Here is a 23,244-nt window from a genome sequence, read left to right as displayed (position 1 = left end):
GAACTTAACCCTACTAGGGGTGCGGCGCACCCCAGATCCTATCGAAGTGGGTCTTCTACGCCGCCGCTCCATTTCGCGGGAGCTTTGTCTGATTTTGGGGTAGTGGCGGGCGCCGGCTGCGCGCTGGCTGGTGCTCTGGGCAGGGAGGGGAGGCAGGGCGAGGGCTCACCAGGCAGTGCCGCTTCTTGTTCTGGACGCGGTGAGGAAGGGCGCTTTCTAACGGGCCACGTTTGGCTGTGTACACCCAAAACTCGCCTCCGAGGCCCCGCGTTCAGGAGCGGGGTCAGATGGCCCCAGGGCTGCGGCGGCTTCCCGGCGGCGGCTTCCCGGAGACTCTCGAGCTCCGCACCTGGCGCCCTCTCCCAATGCGGCCTCCTGCTCGCGCCGCGGAACCCCTTCAGCGGGTGTTTTACCCATAGGACGGGTCGTGCGGGTTGGGGTTGTCACCGGGAGATGCAGAAGCCACCCAGCAACGGTGCGTGGCATAGCTCGTGATAGCTCGTGGGTGAGGTTTTGTGCAAACTTGGATGCAGGGAAAGTTGCCTGTTGGAGCCTCTACCTGCGACCTGCTTCAGTCATTGTGTGTGCGCGCGCCTGTGTGTGTGTATGTGTGTTTGTGAGTCTGTGTGTGTCTGTGTGTCTGTGTGTGCGCGCGCGCGACTGAAACATGCTGCTGTTGGATCCAAATGCCAGAAGTCGCCCTGGTTGGGGAGGTGTAGACCCTCCTGCTCTCCTGCGCTGCGTTGCAGGGGGGTTTATGGGGCTTTGGACAGGATTTCCTGGGTTGCCCTGCTGGCCCAGGAGCTGGTTCCCGCGATGAAGCCCTGTCCATCCTCTGCCCAGCTCTCTCAGGTGGGGTGGTGCCACCTGCCCTAGGTGGATGTAGCTTGTACACTCTTTGAGGAAACGGTTGTGATGGTTATGTCTAAACTCTCCTTGACAGTGGCTGATTTTGCTTATATAAATTTTGCTCTTTATTACTGAGTATAAACAATACATGGCCAGGCTTGGTGGCTCATGCCTGTCAACTCAGCACTTTGGGAGACTGAGGCAGGAGGATTGCTTGAGACCAGGAGTTTAAAACCAGCCTTGGGAACAATAGTCAGACCCTGGCTCTACAAAACACACACACACACACACACACACACACACACACACACACAAATCAGCCAGTGCTGTGGTGCGCACCTGTAGTCCCAGCTACTCAAGAAGCTGAAGAGCAAGGATCACTTGAACCCAGGAGTTGGAGGTTGCGGTGAGTTGTAATCACACAACTGTATTCCATCCTGGGTGACAGAGCAAGAAAAAAGGAATACAGATGAGCAGTCATAAAGACATTATTGAATGCTCTTTGAAGATTGCAAAATTGCTCTCTGGAAGTGTGGGGGAAGGTGGAGGTAATATCCATGCACTGTTATTAGAAAGCCATGCTAGAGCTCACATAGCATTCCACATTGATAAGAGTGAGGAGGGGTGCAGGGGAAGGAGGGGCAAACCAGAGTGTCTGTCTTGAGGCCTCCATGGGCCAGTGCCCCAACCCTGTGGTGAGGGCTGGCACTCCCCAGCTCCTGAACCCCAACTGTGCCATCTCAGGCCCTGGGAATGCACCCATTCCTTCCAATGCCCATGAATGCCTCGGGGCTCTGCCCTCCACAGCAGGCGCGTCCCTAGCCCTGGCTGCTGAATTGTTGCATTCCTGTTGTGTGTTTATTTTTCATATTGACTGAAGACCAAGAGGGAAGAAGCACAGAATTCCTCAATTCCCGGTGTGCCCATGAGTAAGAGCAAATGCTCTGTGGGACTCATGTCTTCCGTGGTGGCCCCGGCTAAGGAACCCAACGCCATGGGCCCAAAGGAGGTGGAGCTCATCCTTGTCAAGGAGCAGAACGGAGTGCAGCTCACCAGCTCCACCCTCACCAACCCACGGCAGAGCCCCGTGGAGGCCCAGGATCGGGAGACCTGGGGCAAGAAGATCGACTTTCTCCTGTCCGTCATTGGCTTTGCTGTAGACCTGGCCAACGTCTGGCGGTTCCCCTACCTGTGCTACAAAAACGGCGGGGGTAAGTCCCATGTCAGCCTTTCTGAGCACAATGGCCAGGTGGGGTTCATGGGGGCAGCCGGGGCTAGGCCTTTTAGGAAAGGCGTGCACCCTGACAAGATAAAGCTGTACCGTGCATGAGGACAGAGCTCCCTGTGAGAGCTGGTGGCCAGTGCAGATCTTCCCAGAGGACGTCACAAAACCACAGAGCAGGGCTCAGAGCTGCCGGGTCCCATGCCTGCATTTCGGGGTTCAGGAAAGGGAAGCCAGCGAAGAAGCTGGGGCGTGGGGGTGGGGGGTGGAGCAGCTTGGCTCTGCCTCCTGTTTCCAGAGGCTATTTTCACTTTGGAAAGAAAATTCTCAAAGGCCCATAGAACAGCCTCTGACTGACTTTGGCAGCCTTTGCAAAGCATGTGGAGGTCCTGGAGCCTGGAATGGCAGAGGAGGCCCCTGGAAAGTGCGTGTGTCCCCTGCACCCTCCAGAACCCAGCCACAGAGCCAGAAAACAAAGATTGAGGCAGAGCCACCAGGGACATCCAAGAACATTGGTGATCCCTTCCCAGGAGCCTCTTTTGGCCTTCCAGCCTCCGCGCCTGGCCTCCCTCACCGGCCTCTATGCTAGTCTGGGAAGGGAGGCCTGGGGAAGAATTTGGGGGGAAGCCTCACAGGCTGCCTGTGAGGAGGTTGGCATTTTTATGCCCATCTTGAAGAGGGGAAGACAGAGGCCTCAGCAGGTACAGGAAGTTGCCCAAAGACAGAGCTGTGGGGCCCCATGCCTCCTCCTCCCCTTCCCCAGGAGAGAGAGTGGCAAAGCTCTCCCCCACTCCAGTCAGACCAGGGGAGCAGAGGGGATTTAGGAGGTTGAGACCAGGGGCCCTGGGCTTTGTGCCAGGGGCAGGGGAGGTGCAGGTTTCAGAGGAACTAGGCCCTACCCTGGAGGGGCTCCCAGCACCTGGGGCACCAAAGACCCCCAGCCACTGTCGATGGGGGCAGCCCCTGAGAGCCCGGAAGCTGGGAGCCACTGTCGATGGGGGCAGCCCCTGAGAGCCCGGAAGCTGGGGGCCACTGTCGATGGGGGCAGTCCCTGAAGCCTGGAAGCTGGGGACAGGACGGCAGGGCCCAGTCAGCTCAGGGGCAGAGTTGGGGGATCACAGATTCACAACTCAAGAGGCAAAGAGGATCAGGGCAAAGTGGGGGGATGCAGGCCAGGGAAGGGCACCCCGAACCACCACAGGGAAGGACAGTACCTAGAGCACCGCTGAGCATGGGCAGGGCCTCCCTGCGCTGTTCTTGGGTTTGACTTCATGGCTCAGGGTGTGCAATGACAAGGGGATCCAGGAGGGACGTGTCGGGCACTGACAGCCGTGGAGGGTGAGCTTCGGGACTCATCTACCCCAGCCTGGGACTTCCCGTTGGAGAGTGGGGTGAAGGGGTCAGGCCAAGACATGGGTGGTCGACTGGGGTAGCAGCCCAAGCTCCCATGAGGAGAGATGGGTCCTTCCACGGCCCCAAACTCAAGGTGCTATTCTGCCCCATAGGTGCCTTCCTGGTCCCCTACCTGCTCTTCATGGTCATTGCTGGGATGCCACTTTTCTACATGGAGTTGGCCCTTGGCCAGTTCAACAGGGAAGGGGCCGCTGGCGTCTGGAAGATCTGCCCCGTACTGAAAGGTAATGTGCAGGTGCCTCCCTTCACCCTGGCGCAGCGCAGACCATGTTGGTGATGCTGGAGCTTTCAAAGCAAGCCAGCTGCATCATGGGCATCCAGCCCTGCTTTGCTAAGACACAGGCATGGCACACGCCACTTGAACTTGGGTCCTACCTTAAAGATCTGTGATGACAAGGACTTGATAGTTCATTCCCTTGCTCTAGGTGAGGGTCTTGCAATTCATTTGTGGTATTACTTTGTCAAGATGTTAAAATGTAGTTAAGGTAAAACACATGTCTATCTACGGATCTGCCATCTATCCATCATCCATTCGTCCATCCATCAATCATCTGTTATATATCTATCCATTATTTATCTATATCTATCTTTATTACTGATCTTCATATCAATCATTCACCCATCTATCTACCTATCTGCCTAATCCATCCATCTGTCGTCATCTATCTGTATCCATTTCCTGTGGCTGCTGTAACAAATGACACAAACTGGGAGGCTTAAAAGGCACATGTTTATTGTCTCACAGCTCTGGAGGCTGGAAGTCCAAGATCAAGGTGTCGGCAGGGTTGATTTCTTCTGAGGCTGTGAGGAAACATCTGTTCTAGCCTCTCTCCTTGGCTCAGAGACTGTCTTCTCCCTGTGCCTCTTCATACTGCTTGCTTCTATGCATGTCTCTGTAACCAAATTCCCCCTTTTTATGAGGTCACAAGTCCTGTTGGATTAGGGACACCCTAATGACCTCACTTTAACTTGATCACCTTTGTAAAGACCTTGTCTCTAAATAAAGTCACATTCTGAGGTTTGGGAGGTTAGAACTTCAACAGATGAACTTGGGTGAGGGATGCAACCCACAACTCTGTCTGTCTATTATCTATCAATCATCTATTCACCTGTCTATCATCTACCCATCCATCCATCTATTATCTGTTGATCCATCCACCTATCTATCAATCCATTCATCCACCTATCCATTCATCCATCCATCCATCCATCCATTATCTACTGATCCATCCATCTACCTATCGATCCATCTATCCATCCATCCATCCATTCATTCATCCATTCATCTATCTATGGATCCATCCATCCATCCATCTTCTATCTATTGATCTATCCATTCATCCATCTGTTATCCATTGTTCCATCTATCCATCCATCCATCCATCCATCCATCCTTCCATCCATCCATTCATCTATGTATGGATCCATCCATCCATCCACCTATAGACCTATCCACCTATCTATTAGCTATTGATCCATCTAGCTATCACTGAACCTTTCTGGCTGCCGGTGTCCTGCTCTGGCACCATGAAGTAGACACACCTCGTGTTGAGTGCAGGTGGTCTGTCCAGCACCAGGCCCTCTCCTGGCATTTCTGACTCCATCCTCATGTGACCCTGGGAAGGGCACACACTGTGTCTCTGTGTTGGAGATGCAGATGCTGAGGACCAGAGGGCTGGGGTCGTTCCCCCAGTGTCGCCATCAGAGCAGAGTGGGATTTGATCCCAGATGTTTCTGACTCCCCAGTCCATGCACGCAGGTCACGCTTGCCCAGTGGGCCAGAGCCACCTCTCAGGAGCTGGTGGTTCAGGGAGGATTCAGGCGTTTACTCAGAGCCACCACTCAGACAATTGGCATTAAGAAAATGACTACTAGAAGGTCAGCCTCTGGATACTCATAGAAGTTCTGGAAAAGCTGTGTGTTTAGAAGACAACCGAGCCCAGCACAGCCCCAGGACGCTTTACCAGTGGGTCAGGGCTGGGCCTTCGGAGGTGAGCCGCTGACCTCCCTTAGGAGAGGGAGCTGCTGAGGTCAGGCTCCAGGAGGAGAAGTCACTCTCGATGCCGTGGAAATACTGAGACTGGACACAGGTGTGATGGTTCTTCCCAGGCACGAGACTCGTTCATTCTTAATGGGCTACTTAGTGAATCTTACGACTTCAGTCATTTCTTCCTAGGCTCCATATTCACTGAACTGCACTGAAATGGAGCTACAAAAAGAGGCCTCCCTCCCCACCCCCACCCCACACACATCTTCAGAGTGAGAGACAGATGCTTTGGGCACGCACCGGTGCCAGACGACCCCTTGGAGGGATCTGCAGGTACAAGTCAAACCGAACAAGAATTGCTCAGAACATGTCTCCGTCCCCATCGTCAGGTCCCCAGTGGAGGAATGCAGTAGCTAAGGGAAGACCCAGGCGTGTCCTTACAGACAGACAGGTGTCAAATCGGGAGTTGCAGTGAACCCAGGCTAACAGTTCAAGACACACACACGTTACCTGTGTCCTTCCCGGCCCTGGCCAGCAGCACGGACATGTTTCGGTGAGATGCTGCCTCTGAGCCTGCAGTCGTAAGCGAAGCTGAGCTTGCAGCGTGGTCTGTGTTGGAGAGCTCAGAGCCCTGGGATGCTGAGTCAGAGATGATGCCGGCCCATTGGGGTGGGGGAAACTGAGGAAAGATGACATCGTGCTCTGGCACAGGCTGCAGCGACGTCAAACTGTGCTTTGCTGGATTTTCAAGAGCCATCCTGGAGCCTGTCGCAAGTGTCTTACATGGCACAGCCCTGTGCCCCACTCCCGCCCGTGAGCCTGGTGTTGGAGCAAGTTAAATCACCTCTTCACATGCAGGATTCAGGTGAGGAGGGCAGGAGAAAAAGGGACCTGTAGGTCCGCGGATAAGAGCTTATTTCCTTCTGTCTGTCACACGGAAAGGATGTTCACCAACAAAGCTGCTGGTGTGGGTCTTCATGATGCAGTCCATAAAATAACAAGAAGCGATTTCTGAGAATTTCAGAGCACCAACTTGACTTGGGCTAGTAGAAAACCTCTGACGTCTGTCAGCGTGAGCAGTGGTACCTCATTCTGAAGAAATGCAGCCGGCGGATGCGGGCATCTCATCGTGTTCCCCGCAATGCGTAGCCGGGGGAAGCTGGGCAGTCGTCTCCTCCGTGTCACAGCCCTTGTGCCCACAATCCCGCATCCCATGCCGGCTTTGTTCTGAACACTAGTCCCAGAGGTGGGCTGCAAAGCGTGGCCGCAGGACGGAAGGCTCGTGGCCCCGTGGGCGGATCTCGGGAAGAGCTTGTTCACACCCACCTAGTCCTGGTGAGGAAGTTGCAAATCACAGAAAGTGAAGTGTTCGACCCATGAAGGGATAGACGAGTCGGTGCAAGAAAGCTGGACTTCTTCTTAGAGACGAGACACCTTGAGTTGTTGAATCTCAGTAACGCCTGCAGGTCCCAGTGCCAGCGTCCCGTTCGTTCTGCCTGCCCGTCAACTGCAGGATGCCAGTTTAGAGAAGACTGACAGTGCCCATGAAATTAGATGTGCACCATGCTTCCCATGCCCTGATACTGTTCCTTCTCTTTCCTTTGTCCTTTTTAAAAATTTAGTTAATAAAATGCATGCATTTTCATGTCTCATCGAATAGAAGTGCCACGTGGTAAATTAAGACATGAGCTAAAGTGCCCAAAGCAATCATTATGGAGCTGAAAGGCCATCCAGCCCTGAGCAGGTGGCAATTCCATGGGGAAACGAAGCCCAGCTCTCCAGGGAGCCTGGTTGCCCCGGCCCTTCCCCTCCAGCAGACCTGCGAGCTGCTTCCTGCTCATAACTGGGAGCCATGATCCACCCTCGAAAGCCAGAGGGTGGAATTCATGGTGAGGTCCAGCTGCTCAGAGGCCATGACTCACCTGCATTTCCCATAGTCTCGCCAGAGCAGCTTGGGGTGGGCACCATAGCCAGAGGGGCCTCTGGGGCCTTCAGGCCCCGCGGTACACCCCAGGGTCCTGAGAGGAGGGTCTTTAAAACTCTCCCTCTCCTCCCTTCCCCTTGCTCTCTCTTTCCCTCTCCCTGTGTCTGTTTCTGTCTCTCTCCCTCCTTTCCTCTCTGTGTCTCTCCTGTTCTGTCTTCTTCTCTCTGTCTCTCTGGTACATGCACACACAACAAGCACATACTAAAGACACCCAGACGGACACAGAGAGGCGTTCTCTCCCGTCTTTTTTTTTTTTTTTTTTTTGGTGAGACAGAGTTTTGCTCTGTTGCCAGGCTAGAGGGCAATGGCGTGATCTTGGCTCACTGTAACCTCCGTGTCCCGGGTTCAAGGGATTCTCCTGCCTCAGCCTCCCGAGTAGCTTGGGCTACAGGTGCATGCCACCATGCCCGGCTAATTTTTTGTACTTTTAATAGAGACGGCGTTTTATCGTGTTATCCAGGATGGTCTCAATCACCTGACTTCGTGATCCGCCTGCCTTGGCCTCCCAAAGTGCTAGGATTACAGGCGTGAGCCACCGCGCCTGGCCCTCTCCCATCTTTCTTCCGAAGACCTGCTGATGCCCCCTGTGAGGTGTGGCAGGGCTGCTCCAGCAGAGGCTTCCTCCAGCAGGATCCATGCATGTGTTGACAACACCCTCTCCTGAAGCCAACTCTCATGGGTGCCCTGGGGTGTACTGGTGTTCAGGGATGGTGCAGGGTGGCTGTGCTCTGGTGGGCGAAGCACCATTTGCAGGCAGGAGCCTCAGCCGGCTTCTGTTTGTCAGGTTTCGGTTTCATTGCCAAGGGCAACCCCATTTTACAGACACCCTGGAAACCCCACCATTCAATTGTAGTGAATATAAAATATTTTATAGTCAATCATATTTTAGTGTGATTTCTCAAACACAAAACAAACTACACACAAGATTAATATAAAAAAAAGGTACGAAGTAAAAATAAATTTAAGGAAATTGACCTTAAGAGCTACGCTTGAAATTCATGCTTAGCGCTGAGCTTCCTGGGAGTCAGACAGGAGGGAGGGGAGGCTTCACGTTCTCATGAACGTTTTCCCTGGAAACGCGAGCAGGGACTTTGCCTGCCACCTCCTTGGAGAGACAGCCTCCCGTGTCACTAAATGGTGTTTAAGAAATGTGTCAGGTGAAGCTTCATCTAGAGCCCACAGTGATGTCATGAGCAGAGGCCACTAGAAGGTTCTGTAGCAAACAGGGTAGTGGGTTTCGTGTGTCTGGGCCTTCGGTGAGCTTGAGGAGCTCATGGTGAAGTTGGCTGATTGGTGAGGTGCTACACATCAGTGACCCAGGTCAGGGGCTCTGCCTTCCCGAAGGGCAGGGCTTGGAGCAACCAAATGACTGGCCAGTACTGGCACTGGCCACCACCTTTCAAGGGAGCCGTTTCCTCACCCAGGTGCCCAGGGAAGCATCCAGGAGGAGTCCTCTTGGTAAGGGGGACTCTGGTGTGGGGGCTGCACTGTCCCATGGATCAGAGCAGACCCATTTGCTTTGGGAGCCATGTCAGCCACCGTGGCCAATGGTGACGTCATGCACAGTGGCCATGGTGACGTTGTGATCCCATGGCAGGCCTGCCAATCTGTGGTGCAGGGCAGGAAACAACAGCGGTGGCTCTGGAAGGACCCAGGGCACAGTCAGTCCTTCCTTCAGACTCTGGATTGGGATCCACTCTGGTGTAGTTTGATCAAAGACTTCCCAGGGTTTCAAGCTAAGGACTTGGTACAGAAAGTTTTAACCTTGAAAAATTTTCAAATTGGGCATCCACTGTCAGTCATCACCATGGAAAACCCTTCACAGTGCTCTGTGGAAACAATGTGGCTTCCCAGGAGAGTGGCTCCCAACGTGGCTGCCTGGGTGAGTTCACTATGGATCACAACCCAGCCTCTCTCTTAAGGGACTCTGTGACACATGGTAATATAGAATTATTTAATGTGGACAGGAGCCATGTGGGAGAAGGCCTTCCAAAGGCAATCCGTGACCGACTGTAATACAGAATTATTTAATGTGGACCAGATCCACGTGGGAGAAGGCCTTCCAAAAGCAACGGCTTGACTTTCATCATCACCACCACTAAGCACGCTTTCCAAGAAGGATTACCTGCATTCCTGATCCTGGATCTGTTTAAAACAAAGTTTTGAGCCTTCTCTTTGCTTTCATGATAGGAAGAGAACTTTACTGAGGTGTCCTGAGCATAAGAACAGCCTCTCCTAAGGATTGAGACCATAAAAAGCAAGCCCACTCCCTGCAAAAGTCACCTTGAAGGTATGCTCCTACCCTGGCCATGAGCAGGCAAGACAGGGCATGGTGCCTACTGGGTTTTAACAAAGTAAATCAAAGTTGTACCCAAACTAATCATGTCAGCAAACTGAGAAGAAATGTGGAAATGAAAAAAATTCTTCCTGGAGCTTAGTAAAGTGAACCCCAGTAGCAAGAACATGATGGTGCCCATCTGCCCACCAGTCAGGCTGACACTGCTCCAAAGACTGCTGACCAGTGAGTTCTGTTCCAGTTTGCCAGGAGCCCCCATAAAGCTATCTGACCACCAGGCCCATCTGCCCACCAGTCAGGCTGACACCGCTCCAAAGACTGCTGACCAGTGAGTTCTGTTCCAGTTTGCCAGGAGCCCCCATAAAGGATGGAGCCCAAACTCTAGGTCTGTGGTCCTGGAAAGGACACTCTAAAACACCCTGGATGGCATTAGATGGCTATGGATGGCCCTGGCTGGTCCCTGATGGTCTTGTATGGCCCTGGGAGGCCTTGGAAGGTCAAACATGGCTCTGAGTAGTCCTTGATAGTCATGCAAGCCTCTGGGTGGCCCAAGAAAGCCCTGGATGATCTTACTTGCCCTGGGTGGTCTTATGTGGTCCTGGGTGATTCTAGGAAACCCTGGATGGTCATGCATGGGTAGTATGACCTTGGATGACTCCACATGGCTGTAAATGAGCCCAGATGACTCTTCTGAGTAGTCTTGTAGGAGAGGCATGAGCAGCTATAGATGGCCACCGATGGCCATAAATGGCTATGGATGGCTCTGGATGGCCATGGGTGGCTGTGGATGGCCATGGGTGGCCATAGATAGTTGTGGGTAAATGCAGATGGCTGTGGATGTCTGTGGATGTCTGTGGATGGTTGTGAATGGCAGTGGATTGTTGTGGATGGCCAGTGGTGGATGTGGGTGGTTGTGGATAGCCATGGATGACTGTGGATGGCTATGGATGGATGTGGATGGTTGTGGTTGATGGTGGATGGATGTGGAAGGTTGTGGATGGATGGATGGTTGTGGATGGCTGTGGATGGCTGTGGATGGCCATGGATGGCCATGAATGGTTGTGGATGGCTATAGATGACCGTGGATAGTTGTGGATGAATGGAGATGGCTGTGGATGGCCGTGGATGGCCCTTTGTGACTCAAAGTGGCCCTGGATTAATCTGGGTGATCATGTGTGGTCCTGGGTGCCCTCCATAGTCCTGAATGAGCCTGGTGGCTATGGGTGGCTGTGGATGTCTGTCAAGGACCCCAGGTGTCCCTTAGTGACTATTGGCAGTCTTGATGGCTCTGGGAGACACTGGGTGTCCCTAGACAATATTTGATGGCCCTATTTGCATGAGTTCCCTAGGTAGCCCTGGGTGCTTCTGGGTGGTCGTGGATGATTCTGATGGTTTCACATGGACCTGACAGACCTGCTTAACCATGGGTTGGGTTGCCCTGGGTCACCCAGAGTAGCCCTTAGATGGCCTCAATGATCCTGGATGACCCTGATGGATCCTGAGTGGTTGTGGTGGGGATGGATGACCATGTGTGGCTGGGGGTGACCTTCATGTCCCTGGGGGTCTCTGGGTGCATCAGGGTGGCCCTGGATACTCGCCATAGCTCTGGGTGACCTTGCTGGCCCTGGATGTCCCTCAGAGACACCCTCAAAGTCCTCAGGGTCTGTGCTCAGGGTAATGTCTCCTGTGAGGGGAGGCGGAAGGGACACGTTGCTGATGGTGGCTCTGTGCTCCGCCCACGTGGGCTCCACGGCCACCCCCTTCCCGCTAGGTGTGGGCTTCACGGTCATCCTTATCTCGCTGTATGTCGGCTTCTTCTACAACGTTATCATCGCCTGGGCACTGCACTACCTCTTCTCCTCCTTCACCACGGAGCTCCCCTGGATTCACTGCAACAACTCCTGGAACAGCCCCAACTGCTCGGATGCTCCACCTGGCGACTCCAGTGGCAACAGCCCGGGCCTCAACGACACTTTTGGGACCACACCTGCTGCCGAGTACTTCGAGTAAGTGGGAGTCAGGTCCTCGGGAATGGGAGAGACGGTGCAGCTGGGTCCCCATGGTCGCCCCTTGGTTGGCCACCAGCCCTTGCTGACTCCCAGGGTGCGGGGAGGGGGAATCTGTTCCTGCACTCCATCCCTTTAGTGCTGTGGAGGGGCGCATTTCTGAATCACTGTGATGGTCTCCAGGGACTCAGCAAAACTCCTACAGGGCGAGCCCTCAGCAGGGATGGGGCACTGAGCACCTCCCCTGGCTGTGATCCTGCTCCCAGCAGTGGCTCGGGGCGGGAGGGGGCTGGTGGGGAACACAGCAGCCCTGTGTGGAAGGTTGGCAAGCTCTGGTCTCTGGGAGCTGCAGCGGTGTCTCTGGAGTGAGTCAGCCCCGTGTCTGGGCTTCCTTCCTCCCTGCCCTTCCTCTGTGCATAGCCTGGGGCCAAACTGCCTCACCTGGGCCCTTGCCCTCTCCAGAAAAGATACCTTTCTGGGCTTCACTGCACAAGAAGTCTATGGCTTCAGTAGGCAGCCCCTGTCTCCAGGGTGCTCCAGCCGTCCACTTTTTGCAAGACTTTGTTGTTTATGTGCACGGCTTTATTTCTGTCTCTGGGCCTCCTTCCACCTCCCATGCCGGTGAGTCCCATGTCCAGCAGCCTCCTGGGTCTCTGCCTCCTTTTCTCTTTGCGCTGGCCAGGCCTGACCTGCACAGTCCTCCCCACCCAGGCCCACCCCTCACCGTCCACCCCGGCCAGGCCCGCCCCTCACCGTCCACCCTGGCCAGCCCTAACCCACGCAGTCCACCCCATCTAGGCCTGTCCCTCACTGTCCACCCCAGCCAGGCCTGCCCGTCACCATCCACCTGCAGCACCTGCTTTCCTGGACCCCGATGTCTGCAATGAAGTCTTTTTGGGCCCCGTGCCAGCTCCTGCTGGCCCTCCCTCATCACCACGTAGCCTAGCCCAGCCTGGAAGGGCTGTGACTGCCCACCATGGGTCCCCTGTTTCCCCTGGACCCCTCCTGGAATCCAGACCTGGCAGGTGCCATCCACATTCCCCTGCCCCCTCCAGCTGGGCCTGGAGCCTTGTGCTGGGTTGCATTCTGACAGGCGGACTCTTAAACTCAGCTGCCATTTTGGAGAGGAGGAGAGGAGGAGAGGAGGAGAGGAGGAGAGGACGTTTGTGCGATTCTCACTACATCCACTGTTTCCCGTCAGGAGGAGAGAGAGTCCAGGCTGGGGCGCCAGGAAGGCGCTTGTGGGAGGAGGGCTGGTTTCAGAAGTGGGCAGGCGGGAGAGAAGATGCACCCGGGATGAGTCCCGGTTGGTTTGCCTGAAGACACCTGAGCATCGCCATAGGAAGCACAGCCTCAGGCAAGGTCGTGGGAGCATCTGACAGGACTCCCGTGGTGACAGGCAAGCAGGAAATGATGAAATCGTCCAAATAATGCACAGTCACACCATTTGTCCAAGTAGATTTTAACATTCTTGAGGGAGAAAATTCCCATTGGGTGTGGATGGCCTGCTCACACCTACATTTCCCTAATTAAACACCCCACAGAAACCCCAGGCCCGGGCTGCATGTGCCCTTGCTGTGTGGCCAGATCTCAGGGTTAGTGTGTGATCAAAGAGAGGGGCCAGCAGGAGAGAGTGGGGGGCGCACAGAGTGAGGGGCAGAGGCCGCAGAGGCGCCACCGGGGCGAGAGCCTGAGAGTTCCCAGTACCCAATGCCCTGTTAAAGCTGCCAAGTGCTGCCACGTGGGGACTGCTTTCCTTTTGTTTGGGCAGTGTGGGAAATGTTGACTCACCTAAGTGATGTTCAGGTAAGAAAATCAGAGAGGAAAATTTAGTGTAATGATTAGTCCAGTGATCCGTTGTTAAGAATGCTAGAAGGAAAGAACACGTGTTATTATTTTAAATGATCAGACTAGTGAAGTCTATTTGGAAGTTCTCAGTCTGGAAGGAAGGAAGGAAATGGAAAGGTGCCCAGCCCTTCACTCGGAAGCCCTGTCTGCACTGGCACGTGGTATACTGTAGCTGGTGGCAGCCCAAGAGCAGACGTGGGGAGTTGGAGAAGGTTTAAGAGCAATTCACGAATGATTAATGCCCCGGGGCACCGAGGTGCTTGGCACTCCTCCCACGCCTTTCCGAAGGTGATTTTCCCAACAGTGGGACTCAGGTTCCCCTGAAACAGGCTCCAGTGACTCTTGGGAAGCAAGGGGGACAGTCGTAACGTGCCCAGGTCTGCTGGGAGTTTTCTGGATTTCGAACCTGCTTTAGAAAGCAGATCACTGGACAAAGGATGTCAGGTTCCTGCTGGCACATGTAGTCAGGGAGTGGATGTCCCACCGTGAAAGGCCACAAAGGCCAGAGTGGTTGTGATGCATGGTGGTGCGGCTCTTTGTCCTAGATAATGGGTATGCCTGACTTTGTCAGTAACCACAAAAGGGACTGAGTTTCCTACACAATGTACCAAACATGCCGCGTCATAAATTTGACAACTAAGATGTTAGCAGGAGTAGATCTGAAAGGGCTTTTTCGTGCATTTTTACTACAGGTCCTCAGGAAGTAACCGTGAGGCCTGGGTGAGACGCTGGCCATGTCTTCTGGGCCCTAAGTCAGAAAAGGCTGCTGAGCTGCCCCAATGACAGCACTTCCTCCACATGCCACGAATGCTGTGTGCAGTGCTGGCTCCTGCACCCAGTGTTCCTCAGGGTTGGCAAATGAAAGGTATCTTTGGGAGTTGCTGGCACCCTGGCCCCCAGGGGTCCCAGCCAGCCTTCCTGCATTGCCACTTCCTTCTTGGACAGCATTCCACCCACCAGAAGGAGGTGGCAGAAATGGTTCCTGCAAAGAAATGAAAGGATCCCTTCCCTGTAGGAACCTGGAGATTACTGATTAGCTGCATCCCACAAATTTGATACGCTGTGTTTTCATTTCAAAACCCCAACACAGGACCACATAACTCTGACCAGTTTACAGTTTCTCCACTTCTATAAATACTTATCGACACTGCCTAATATAAATTATAAAGTTATAAATTAAAGCTATTAATTTGCCTTGAAGGGACTACATTAGCTGCATCCCACAAAGTTTGATATGCTGTGTTTTCATTTCATTTAGTTCAAAGTATTCCCTAATCCTTCTTTTGATTTCTATTTGACTAATGGGGCATTTTTAGAAGTTTGTTGTTTAATTTGAAATATTTGGAGGTTTGCTAGATATTTTTGTTATTGATTTCTAATTTAATTCTGTTTTGGCAAGATGATGTGCTTATACATCTTTAATATTTTAAAATATATTGAGACTTGTTTATGACCTACTAGATGGTTTACATTGGTGAATGTTCCACGTGCGCCTAGAAAGAATATGTATTCTGCTGTCTGGTTGGAGAGTTGCATAAATGTCAGAGAGGTCATGTTAGGTCATTGTGTTGTTCAGGTTTTCTACACCCTTACTGGTTTTCTGTCTACTTGTTCTATCAGTTACTGAGAAAGGGGTACTGAAATCTCAACTATAATTGTAGATTTGTCTATTTCTTTTCACTTCTATCAGTATTTGCTTCATTCATGTATTTTGAAACTCTGCTATGAAGTGCATACATGTTTATTATTATTAGTCTTTGAATTGACCACTTTACCATTTGAACTATCCTCGCAGGTTAAATTTCTCATTCTGAAGTCTACTCTGTCTGATAGTAACATGGCCACTCCAACTTTCTTATGATTGCTGTTTGTGTGGTATCGTCTTTTCCAGCCTTTTATTTTTTGTTTTTTTTTTTTTTTTGAGACGGAGTCTCGCTCTGTCACCCAGGCTGGAGTGCAGTGGCCAGATCTCAGCTCACTGCAAGCTCCGCCTCCCGGGTTCACGCCATTCTCCTGCCTCAGCCTCCGCAGTAGCTGGGACTACAGGCGCCGCCACCTCGCCCGGCTAGATTTTTGTATTTTTTAGTAGAGACGGGGTTTCACCGTGTTAGCCAGGATGGTCTCCATCTCCTGACCTCGTGATCCGCCCGTCTCGGCCTCCCAAAGTGCTGGGATTACAGGCTTGAGCCACCGCGCCCGGCCCAGCCTTTTATTTTTAAACTATGTGGGCATTATATATAAAATGGATTTATTGTAGACACCATCGAGTTGCTTGTGCTTTTTATCCAATATGGCAATCTCTGTTTTTAAATTAGAGTTTCCACTCAATAATTGTCAGCATGGCTGGCTTTAAGTCTTTCATTGTGCTAATTTTTTGCCCCATCTCTTCTTTGTTTCTTGTTTCCTCTGTTTATTCCCTGTTTTGAATTAATTTTTTAGGCTTTCATTTTATCAACATTATTAGCTAATAAACTATAGCTTTCTGTTTTCATTTTTTCGTTGATTTTATAGGATTTACAACATTGACGTTTAACTTATCACAGTCTATCTTCAAGTGACATGATACTGTTTCACAGAACAGAAGGGCCTACGACAGCAGACTTCTGTTTACCTCACGTCCTTTGTGCAATTGTCGCCATAGATTTTATTTCTACAGTATGTATCAACTCCATGACACCTTGCTGCTATTTCTGCTTTAAGCATTTACATTTTAAACAAATCTAACACAGAAAAGAAGTTTTCTTTTTTTTATACTTTTATATTTACCTGCATAGTCACCATCTCTAGTGCTGTCTGATCCTGTATGTAGATCAGGGTTTCCATTTAAGACCATCTTCCTTCCATCTAAAGCATTTCCTTTAACATTTCTTGTAGTGTAGACTTGCTGGCCGTGATTCAGCTTGGACTTTACACAAAAATATTTTGCCTTCTTGAGGGGTTATTGTGATAAACTATACATAGCATTGCTTACCATCTTAGCCATTTTTAAGTGCACAGTTCAGTGGCATTAGGTACATTCACATGTTGTGCAACCATGACCATCATCCATTGGAACTTTCCCCTCCTCCAAAGCTGAAATTTTGTCCCCATTAAACACTAAGTCACCATCCTCCCTCACCACAGTCCCTGGCAGCTACCATTCTACTTTCCATCTCTGTGAATTTGTCTACTCTAGGTCCCTCCTCTGAGTAGAATCACTTATTTTTTTGTGACTGGCTTATGTTACTTAGCATATGTCTTCAAGGTTTATTGAAGAATTTCAGAACCAGAATTTCATTCCTTTTTAAGGCCAAATAATATTCCAATTCCATCGTATGGATATATCATGTTTTGTTTATCCATTTATCTTTTTCCTTTTTAGAGAGAGGATCTCACTCTGTTGTCCAGGCTGGAGTGTGCAGTGGTATGATCACTGCTCACTGCAGCCTTGACCTTCTGGGCTCAAGCAATCCTCCTGCCTCAGATTCCCAAGTAGCTGGGACTACAGGTATGTGACATCACATCCAGCTAATTTTTTAAAAATTTTGTATAAAGTGGGGTCTTGCCATGTTGCCCAGACCTGTCTTAAACTCCTGAGCTCAAGTAATCCTCCTGCCTCAGCCTCCCAGAGCACTGCGATTACAAATGTGAACCACCACACCTGGCCATATCTATTTATCTCTTGATGGACATTTGGGTTGCTTCCACCATTTAGCTACTGTGAAAACGTGCTGCTATGAACTTCAGTATTGAGTACCTGCTTTCACTGCTTTCGAGTGGATACCCAGAAGTTGAATTGCTGGAGCCATGTGATGATTCTGTGTTTAATTTTTTGATGAACCACCACACTGTTTCCCACCATGGATGCAAATCAGAGCAAGGGTTCCAATTTCCCCACATCCTTGACAACACTTACTTTCTGCTTATTTATTTTGATAATAGCCATCCTAATGGGTGTGAAGTGGGTTCTCACTGTGTTTCTGATTTCTATTTCCATAATGATTAGCGACTGTTGGGCATCGCTTCATGTGTTTATTGACCATTTGTATACCTTCTTTGGAGCAATGCCTATTCAAGTCCTTTGCCCATTTTTGAATTGGGCTGTCAGTTTTTTTGTTGTTGAGTTTTAGGAGTTCTTTACATATTTTAGATATTATTCTCTTATCAGATTAATAGATGATTTGCAAAGACTTTCTCTCATTCTGTAGTTTTCCTTTTCACTCTGTTGATAGCATCCTTCAATGCACAAAAGTTTTAAATTTTGATGAAGTCCAATTCATCTTTTGTGTCATGTCTAAGAAACCATTGCCAAGTCCAAGATTGTGAAAATTAGCCTTATATTCTCTTCCAAGAGTTTTATGGTTTTAGCCCTAATATTTGGCTCTTTTATCCATTTTGGTTTAATTTTTGTATATCATGTGAAATGGCTGTTGACTGATTTTCCTCTAGTTGTAGATCACATTTCTTGCTTCTTGTCATGTCAGTAATTTTTTATTAGATGCTAGACTTGGTGAGTTTTATACTAATGGGTACTTAGTTGCTGTTGTCCTTGTTTAGAGAGTGTTAGATTTGTTCTAATGGGAGGTTAATGTGCTTTGGCACAATTTTATCCTATGGAAGCTTGTTTCACCCCCTCACTGCCTTGGCTCCCTCTTGGTAAAACGGGGTGAGAGGGCTGCTGTGAGGTCATCACAATGATGTGTGGGAGGCCCGAGCATGCCTGGGTCACCACCAGTGGCTCCACTGTCACCCAACTGAAGAATCATGGCCACGAATTCACCAGGAAAAAGAGCCCAGCAGAAACTGGGAGGTGCCGTGCCTTTTCCATGCCCAGTGAACATCCTTGGGCCAATGCTTTTCTGGTCCTCCTATTTATGGCTTATGAAATGCCTGCACGTGAGCCCCATGCCCCTTCCCGGACGTCCTTTGATTGTCTCACCCACCCTGCCCTCAGAAGCATGGACATGCTGGGAGCCACACAGCTTTCCCCGGCTCCTGGTATAGCTGGTTCCCACGCTGTGGTCAGCTGTGAGGACCCCTCTTCTCGGGTTGACAGCACTCAGGCGTGTCCAGTTCTCTAAATTGTCTGTGGGATTTCAAATAACATCAAAGCACAGTGACTTTCTAATCTCGAGAAGGGGCTCGACCCGGTGTGTTGAGGTGCTGCTTCTGAAGTTGCTTTCATGTTTGATGCTGAGCCAGCTGTGCGTGCTGTGGACGCAACCTTGTGAGAAGGCGCCAAGAGTGGCAGCACACTTTCCCTGGGTCTCCGCCTCAGGTTCAGGAGGGCCTGTGCCACGTAGGGGCATTGGCTGAGTTTGCCTTTTCTCCAGGCACATGGGAAAGGGGAGAGGGTGCGCTGTCTTGTCTGGGTGTGTAATCCATGCACGTGTGTGTGCGAGGCACCGAGGCTGCCAAGACATGGGCGGGTGGCATGCTGGGGCCAGTGACACCATGGGCAGTGAGTGAGGAGTGGTCCGGGCTGCACGAAGTTGCTGTGAGGCCTCAGAGGCTCCCCGTGGTAAGGCCTTGCTGGGGGAGCAGAGCGACGGGGACTCGACCAGCAGGGGCAGAGCCTGGTGTGTGGCCAGAATGAGAAGAAGGCCCTGGGAGTCTCCACTGCCCCAGGAAGGGCAGGCGTGACCTCCACCGGCTCAGGCGACTTCCCCTGCACAGTGTGGGTGACAGACAGCCTCCTGACTGAGCGGCTTGCCCTAGGAGAAGAGCAGAGAATGGTGGTGACGGTTTCAGTGGTGCAGCCATCTGTCCACCCGGCCAACCTGGGGCCTGTGCCTGGGCGCCCTCCAGGATAGGACGGAAGCACTGTGCAGCCCTTTCAGGCTCGTGGGGCCTTCCCTGTTGGCAGCAGCCAGGGTGTCTGGTATGATTCTGGAGTTTGAAGAGCCGAATTCCTGGGACATGGCCCTGGAATGCCTCGCAGCTGGTGGAAAGCTCCCCGAGGCTGCAGTCGGCCGGGCTCCCCCTTGGGTGTCCGTTGTTATCTCCCGGGGACCTCAGTGGACCCACAACAGAAGCAAACCTGGGCGTGGGAGCTCCTCTCATAACGCGGTTCCTGGCTGTCACAGCTCCTGACTCTACGGTGGCAGCGGCACAGCTGTTACGGTTGCCTTGGCCCCAAGTCACCGTCTGCAATGGTGACTCAGCCCGCTGCACATAGCCTGGTGCATGTTCTCCCGCAGAGAGTGTCACCGGGATGGAATGAGTTCCCACAGAAAGGGGGCCCAGGATCTGTGCCTGGGGCAAGGAGCACGGCCGATGGTCAGCTCCATCCCTCACCCTCTGTTCTGCCCTTTGTGAGGGATCCTGTAAAAAACAGTGGAACTGCGAGTGATTCCTGCTGGAGCAGAGTCATCCACTAAACCTGTTCCTCATGGAATCCTCATAGCAGCAGGGGCTATGAGCAGGTGTCGTGAGCCATCCCCTCAGAAAACAGTGCTGGCTGGAGCCTGTGCGCCTGGTATTATTACTGGAGTTTGCTCAGTCTCATCCCTGGAGAAGGACCCTGGGGCTGTCCTGTGGGCAGCAGTGGGCACCCAGCATTGCTCAGCAACTTTCTTTTGGTTTCTGTGGCTCCTTTTCTTCAAAGACCCAAGGTGCCCTTTCTCTCCCCAGCTCCAATGAGCAGAGGTGCCAAGGGCAGAGGGTGAAGCGGGGCTTCCTGGGCCTCCCATGTGCTCCGAAGGTTTCAAGGGCAGCCCTGACACCTCTGCCAGGGCCTGTGGGCCAGACCTCCCTGGAGGGCATCTCTTGTCCATCAGACTGGATGCTTTCTGCCCTGCTGAGATGGGGAGGGCCGGTCCCTGGGCAAGCTCAGCCATCCAGTTCCAGGTGGGTTGACAGCCACCCACAGAGGCCCCCGCTGACTCCCCTCTGCAGGCGTGGCGTGCTGCACCTCCACCAGAGCCATGGCATCGACGACCTGGGGCCTCCACGGTGGCAGCTCACAGCCTGCTTGGTGCTGGTCATCGTGCTGCTCTACTTCAGCCTCTGGAAGGGTGTGAAGACCTCGGGGAAGGTGAGGCTCGGGGTCACCAACTGGGCCTGTAGACACGGGGCCATCAAGTGGACATGTGGCTGTGGCTGGGCAGGAGGTGCACATGTGGCCTCAGTTGGGTTTTGTGCTACAAATGTGGCCATGGCCAGGTTGGGGTGGACACATGGCCATGGTTGAGTTTGGGGGACACATATGGCCACGATCAGGTTGGGAGCGTACACGTAGCCATGGTTGGGGGTACACCTGTGGCTGTGCTGGGTTGGCTTGGGTAGACACATGGCCATGGCTGGGTGGGGGGAGGAGGACACGTGGCCGTGGCTGGGCTGGGTGGACACAGGGCACTGTTGGGTTTTGGGTCCATATGTGGCTGTGTTTGGGGAAGGGCCTCAGGAGGGAAACACCCACAGCAGTGTTTCTGGCAGGAGGGCACACACAACATGTTTTTTTTTTGTTAATAAAAATACTTTGGGAGGCTGAGGCGGGCAGATCACCTGAGGTAAGGAGTTCAAGACCAGCCTGGCCAATATGATGAAACCCTGTCTCTACTAAAAGTACAAAATTAGCCAGGTGTGGTAGCACGTGCCTGTAATCCCAGCTACATGGGAGGTTGAGGCAGGAGAATGGCTTGAACCCGGGAGGCAGAGGCTGCAGTGAGCCGAGATCATGCCATTGCACTCCAGCCTGGGCAAAAAGAGTGAAACTCCATCTCAAAAAAATAAATAAATAAAATAAATACTTTTTTTAAAAACCAGTTTTGACCAATGTATGCCCTTCCCTTGGGATAGTGTGTGTAGTATGGTACCAGCCTTGGGAGCCTCCTGCAGGGACACAGCCCAGAGCTGCCTTTCATCGTCCCACAGTGCCATTCACCAGTGTCTATCCACTCACATCCCACACATCAGAAAACCCCCGTCAGCCACTCCCAGCTACTCTGGCGGACCAAATGCAGAAAAGGAATGTGCTTTCCCTGCCAAGCTGTTCTTCCCATTCCGTCCCTGGGGAGGGTATGCAGGACAGAAAGTGTTTGACCTTCTCACTCCAATGAGCATTTGCTGAGCTGGCATCCCAGGAAACGTTTGGGAATTGGGCTTCCCAGTCAGAGGACAAGCTGTCAGGGCAACCTAGTGCCCTTGTGCCGGTGTTTGCTCCCACCGAGGGCCCCACCTGTGCAGCCTGGTGATGCTGTCCTCTCCTGCAGGTGGTATGGATCACAGCCACCATGCCATACGTGGTCCTCACTGCCCTGCTCCTGCGTGGGGTCACCCTCCCTGGGGCTATAGACGGCATCAGAGCGTACCTGAGCGTTGACTTCTACCGGCTCTGCGAGGCATCTGTGAGTACAACCCTCTCACTGCTTCACAGTCCACAGGGGCTCTGACGTTCCCAGATTTCTGTATTCATTGCCTGCCAGGACTGAGATGTATCAGAGTTGCAGAATCCAGGGTTCTTTCCTCAGGAAGCCACATCTCAAGTACCCATGATACAGTATGAGTCATCTAAATCAGATTATGCCAAAAACTCCATCTAGAGTCGGGCTGCAGATTTGCTCAGCAAAAGAAGAAATAACTCGGGGTTAAAATGTTTGGAGAAGGCCTTCTGGAGAGAGGAGACTTGGCTGGGCTATGGGGGACGGGCCCCTTGTCAAGAAAGGGAGGAGAAGGGGCTGCACCATTTCTGACAAACAGGCCCAGAAACAGAAGCAGCCATTGGTGGAAGGCTGGCATGACAAAAATGGCAGCTCACTTGGGGCATTGTTGGAAATCAGGTGGACTAGGTGGAGGAGGTGGCAGGCCCCAAAGCCACCCAGGGGCGTCCCTGTTGCTGTGAGAAGACGATGCAGCAAGAGGGGTAGGGCCATCTCAGCTGGAGTGTGAGGCAGGAGGCTGTTGAGAGGTGCTGCCCTATGTCCCTATGTGGGTGGGCTGGTGGAGCCAGGTCTAGGGGTCATGAGGCAAGTGTAAACCCAAGGCAGAAGTGGGAAGGAAGGGAGACAGGATAGGCAGGCATGGCTGCAAGCCTCCCAGGAAGCCCAGGGAGGCAGCAGCTGACAGGTGCAGTGGGAGAAGGCGCCTGGACATGGCACCTATGAGCCTGCAAAGCAGCTGGGTGGGGGTGGGGGTGGAAGTATGTCTGCAGCACTGAAAAGGAAGCCTCTGTGGAGACAGGAGACATGGGTGCAGCAGGCATGTGGCCCACAGGAGCCACAGAAGAGAGAGGAGGACAACCAGGGCAGCAAAATCAGCCATGGCCAGGGACCCACAAGTGCAGAGCTGGAGCCGGACAAATCGTGAAGCCAGCAGTGTGTCAGGACCCCAGAAAGGCCAAAGTGAAGCCAAGGGGTGTATTTGCAGGAGCAGGACATGTTATAGAATCAAACAAAAACACCACAAGAACAATGTAGAGCCTAATGCTCCAGCCAGGAAGAATAGGCAGCCCCATGAGGAGGCAAAACAAACACCAGTGCAAAAGATGTCCATTGACGAACAAATTACAAAGGTGAGATGTCAAAAATTAGATGGAGAGAGTGAATAGATTGGATGGATGGATGGATGGATGGATGGATGGATGGATGGATGCTAAGTAGGTAGGTGGATAGGATGGATGAATGATAGGTAGGTAGATAGAATGGATAGATAGGATGGGTG

At 52.2% G+C, this 23,244-nt stretch overlaps 1 protein-coding gene across 1 annotated transcript in view; it reads left to right on the top strand.

The window, feature by feature from the left end:
* The first annotated feature begins 1,733 nt into the window (after positions 1 to 1,733).
* Positions 1,734 to 23,244, top strand: part of SLC6A3 (solute carrier family 6 member 3) — a 47,153-nt gene continuing 25,642 nt past the window's right edge. The window contains exons 1-5 of the mRNA XM_030927124.1: positions 1,734 to 2,060; positions 3,577 to 3,708; positions 11,523 to 11,757; positions 20,482 to 20,620; positions 21,798 to 21,932. Of these exons, the coding sequence (XP_030782984.1) occupies positions 1,775 to 2,060; positions 3,577 to 3,708; positions 11,523 to 11,757; positions 20,482 to 20,620; positions 21,798 to 21,932 (927 nt within the window). The 5' untranslated portion in view covers positions 1,734 to 1,774. The remainder of the gene's footprint in view (positions 2,061 to 3,576; positions 3,709 to 11,522; positions 11,758 to 20,481; positions 20,621 to 21,797; positions 21,933 to 23,244) is intronic.

Source organism: Rhinopithecus roxellana, chromosome 3, assembly GCF_007565055.1.
Source record: "Rhinopithecus roxellana isolate Shanxi Qingling chromosome 3, ASM756505v1, whole genome shotgun sequence".
Lineage (NCBI taxonomy): Eukaryota > Metazoa > Chordata > Mammalia > Primates > Cercopithecidae > Rhinopithecus > Rhinopithecus roxellana.
This window is presented reverse-complemented; position numbering and strand designations above follow the sequence as displayed.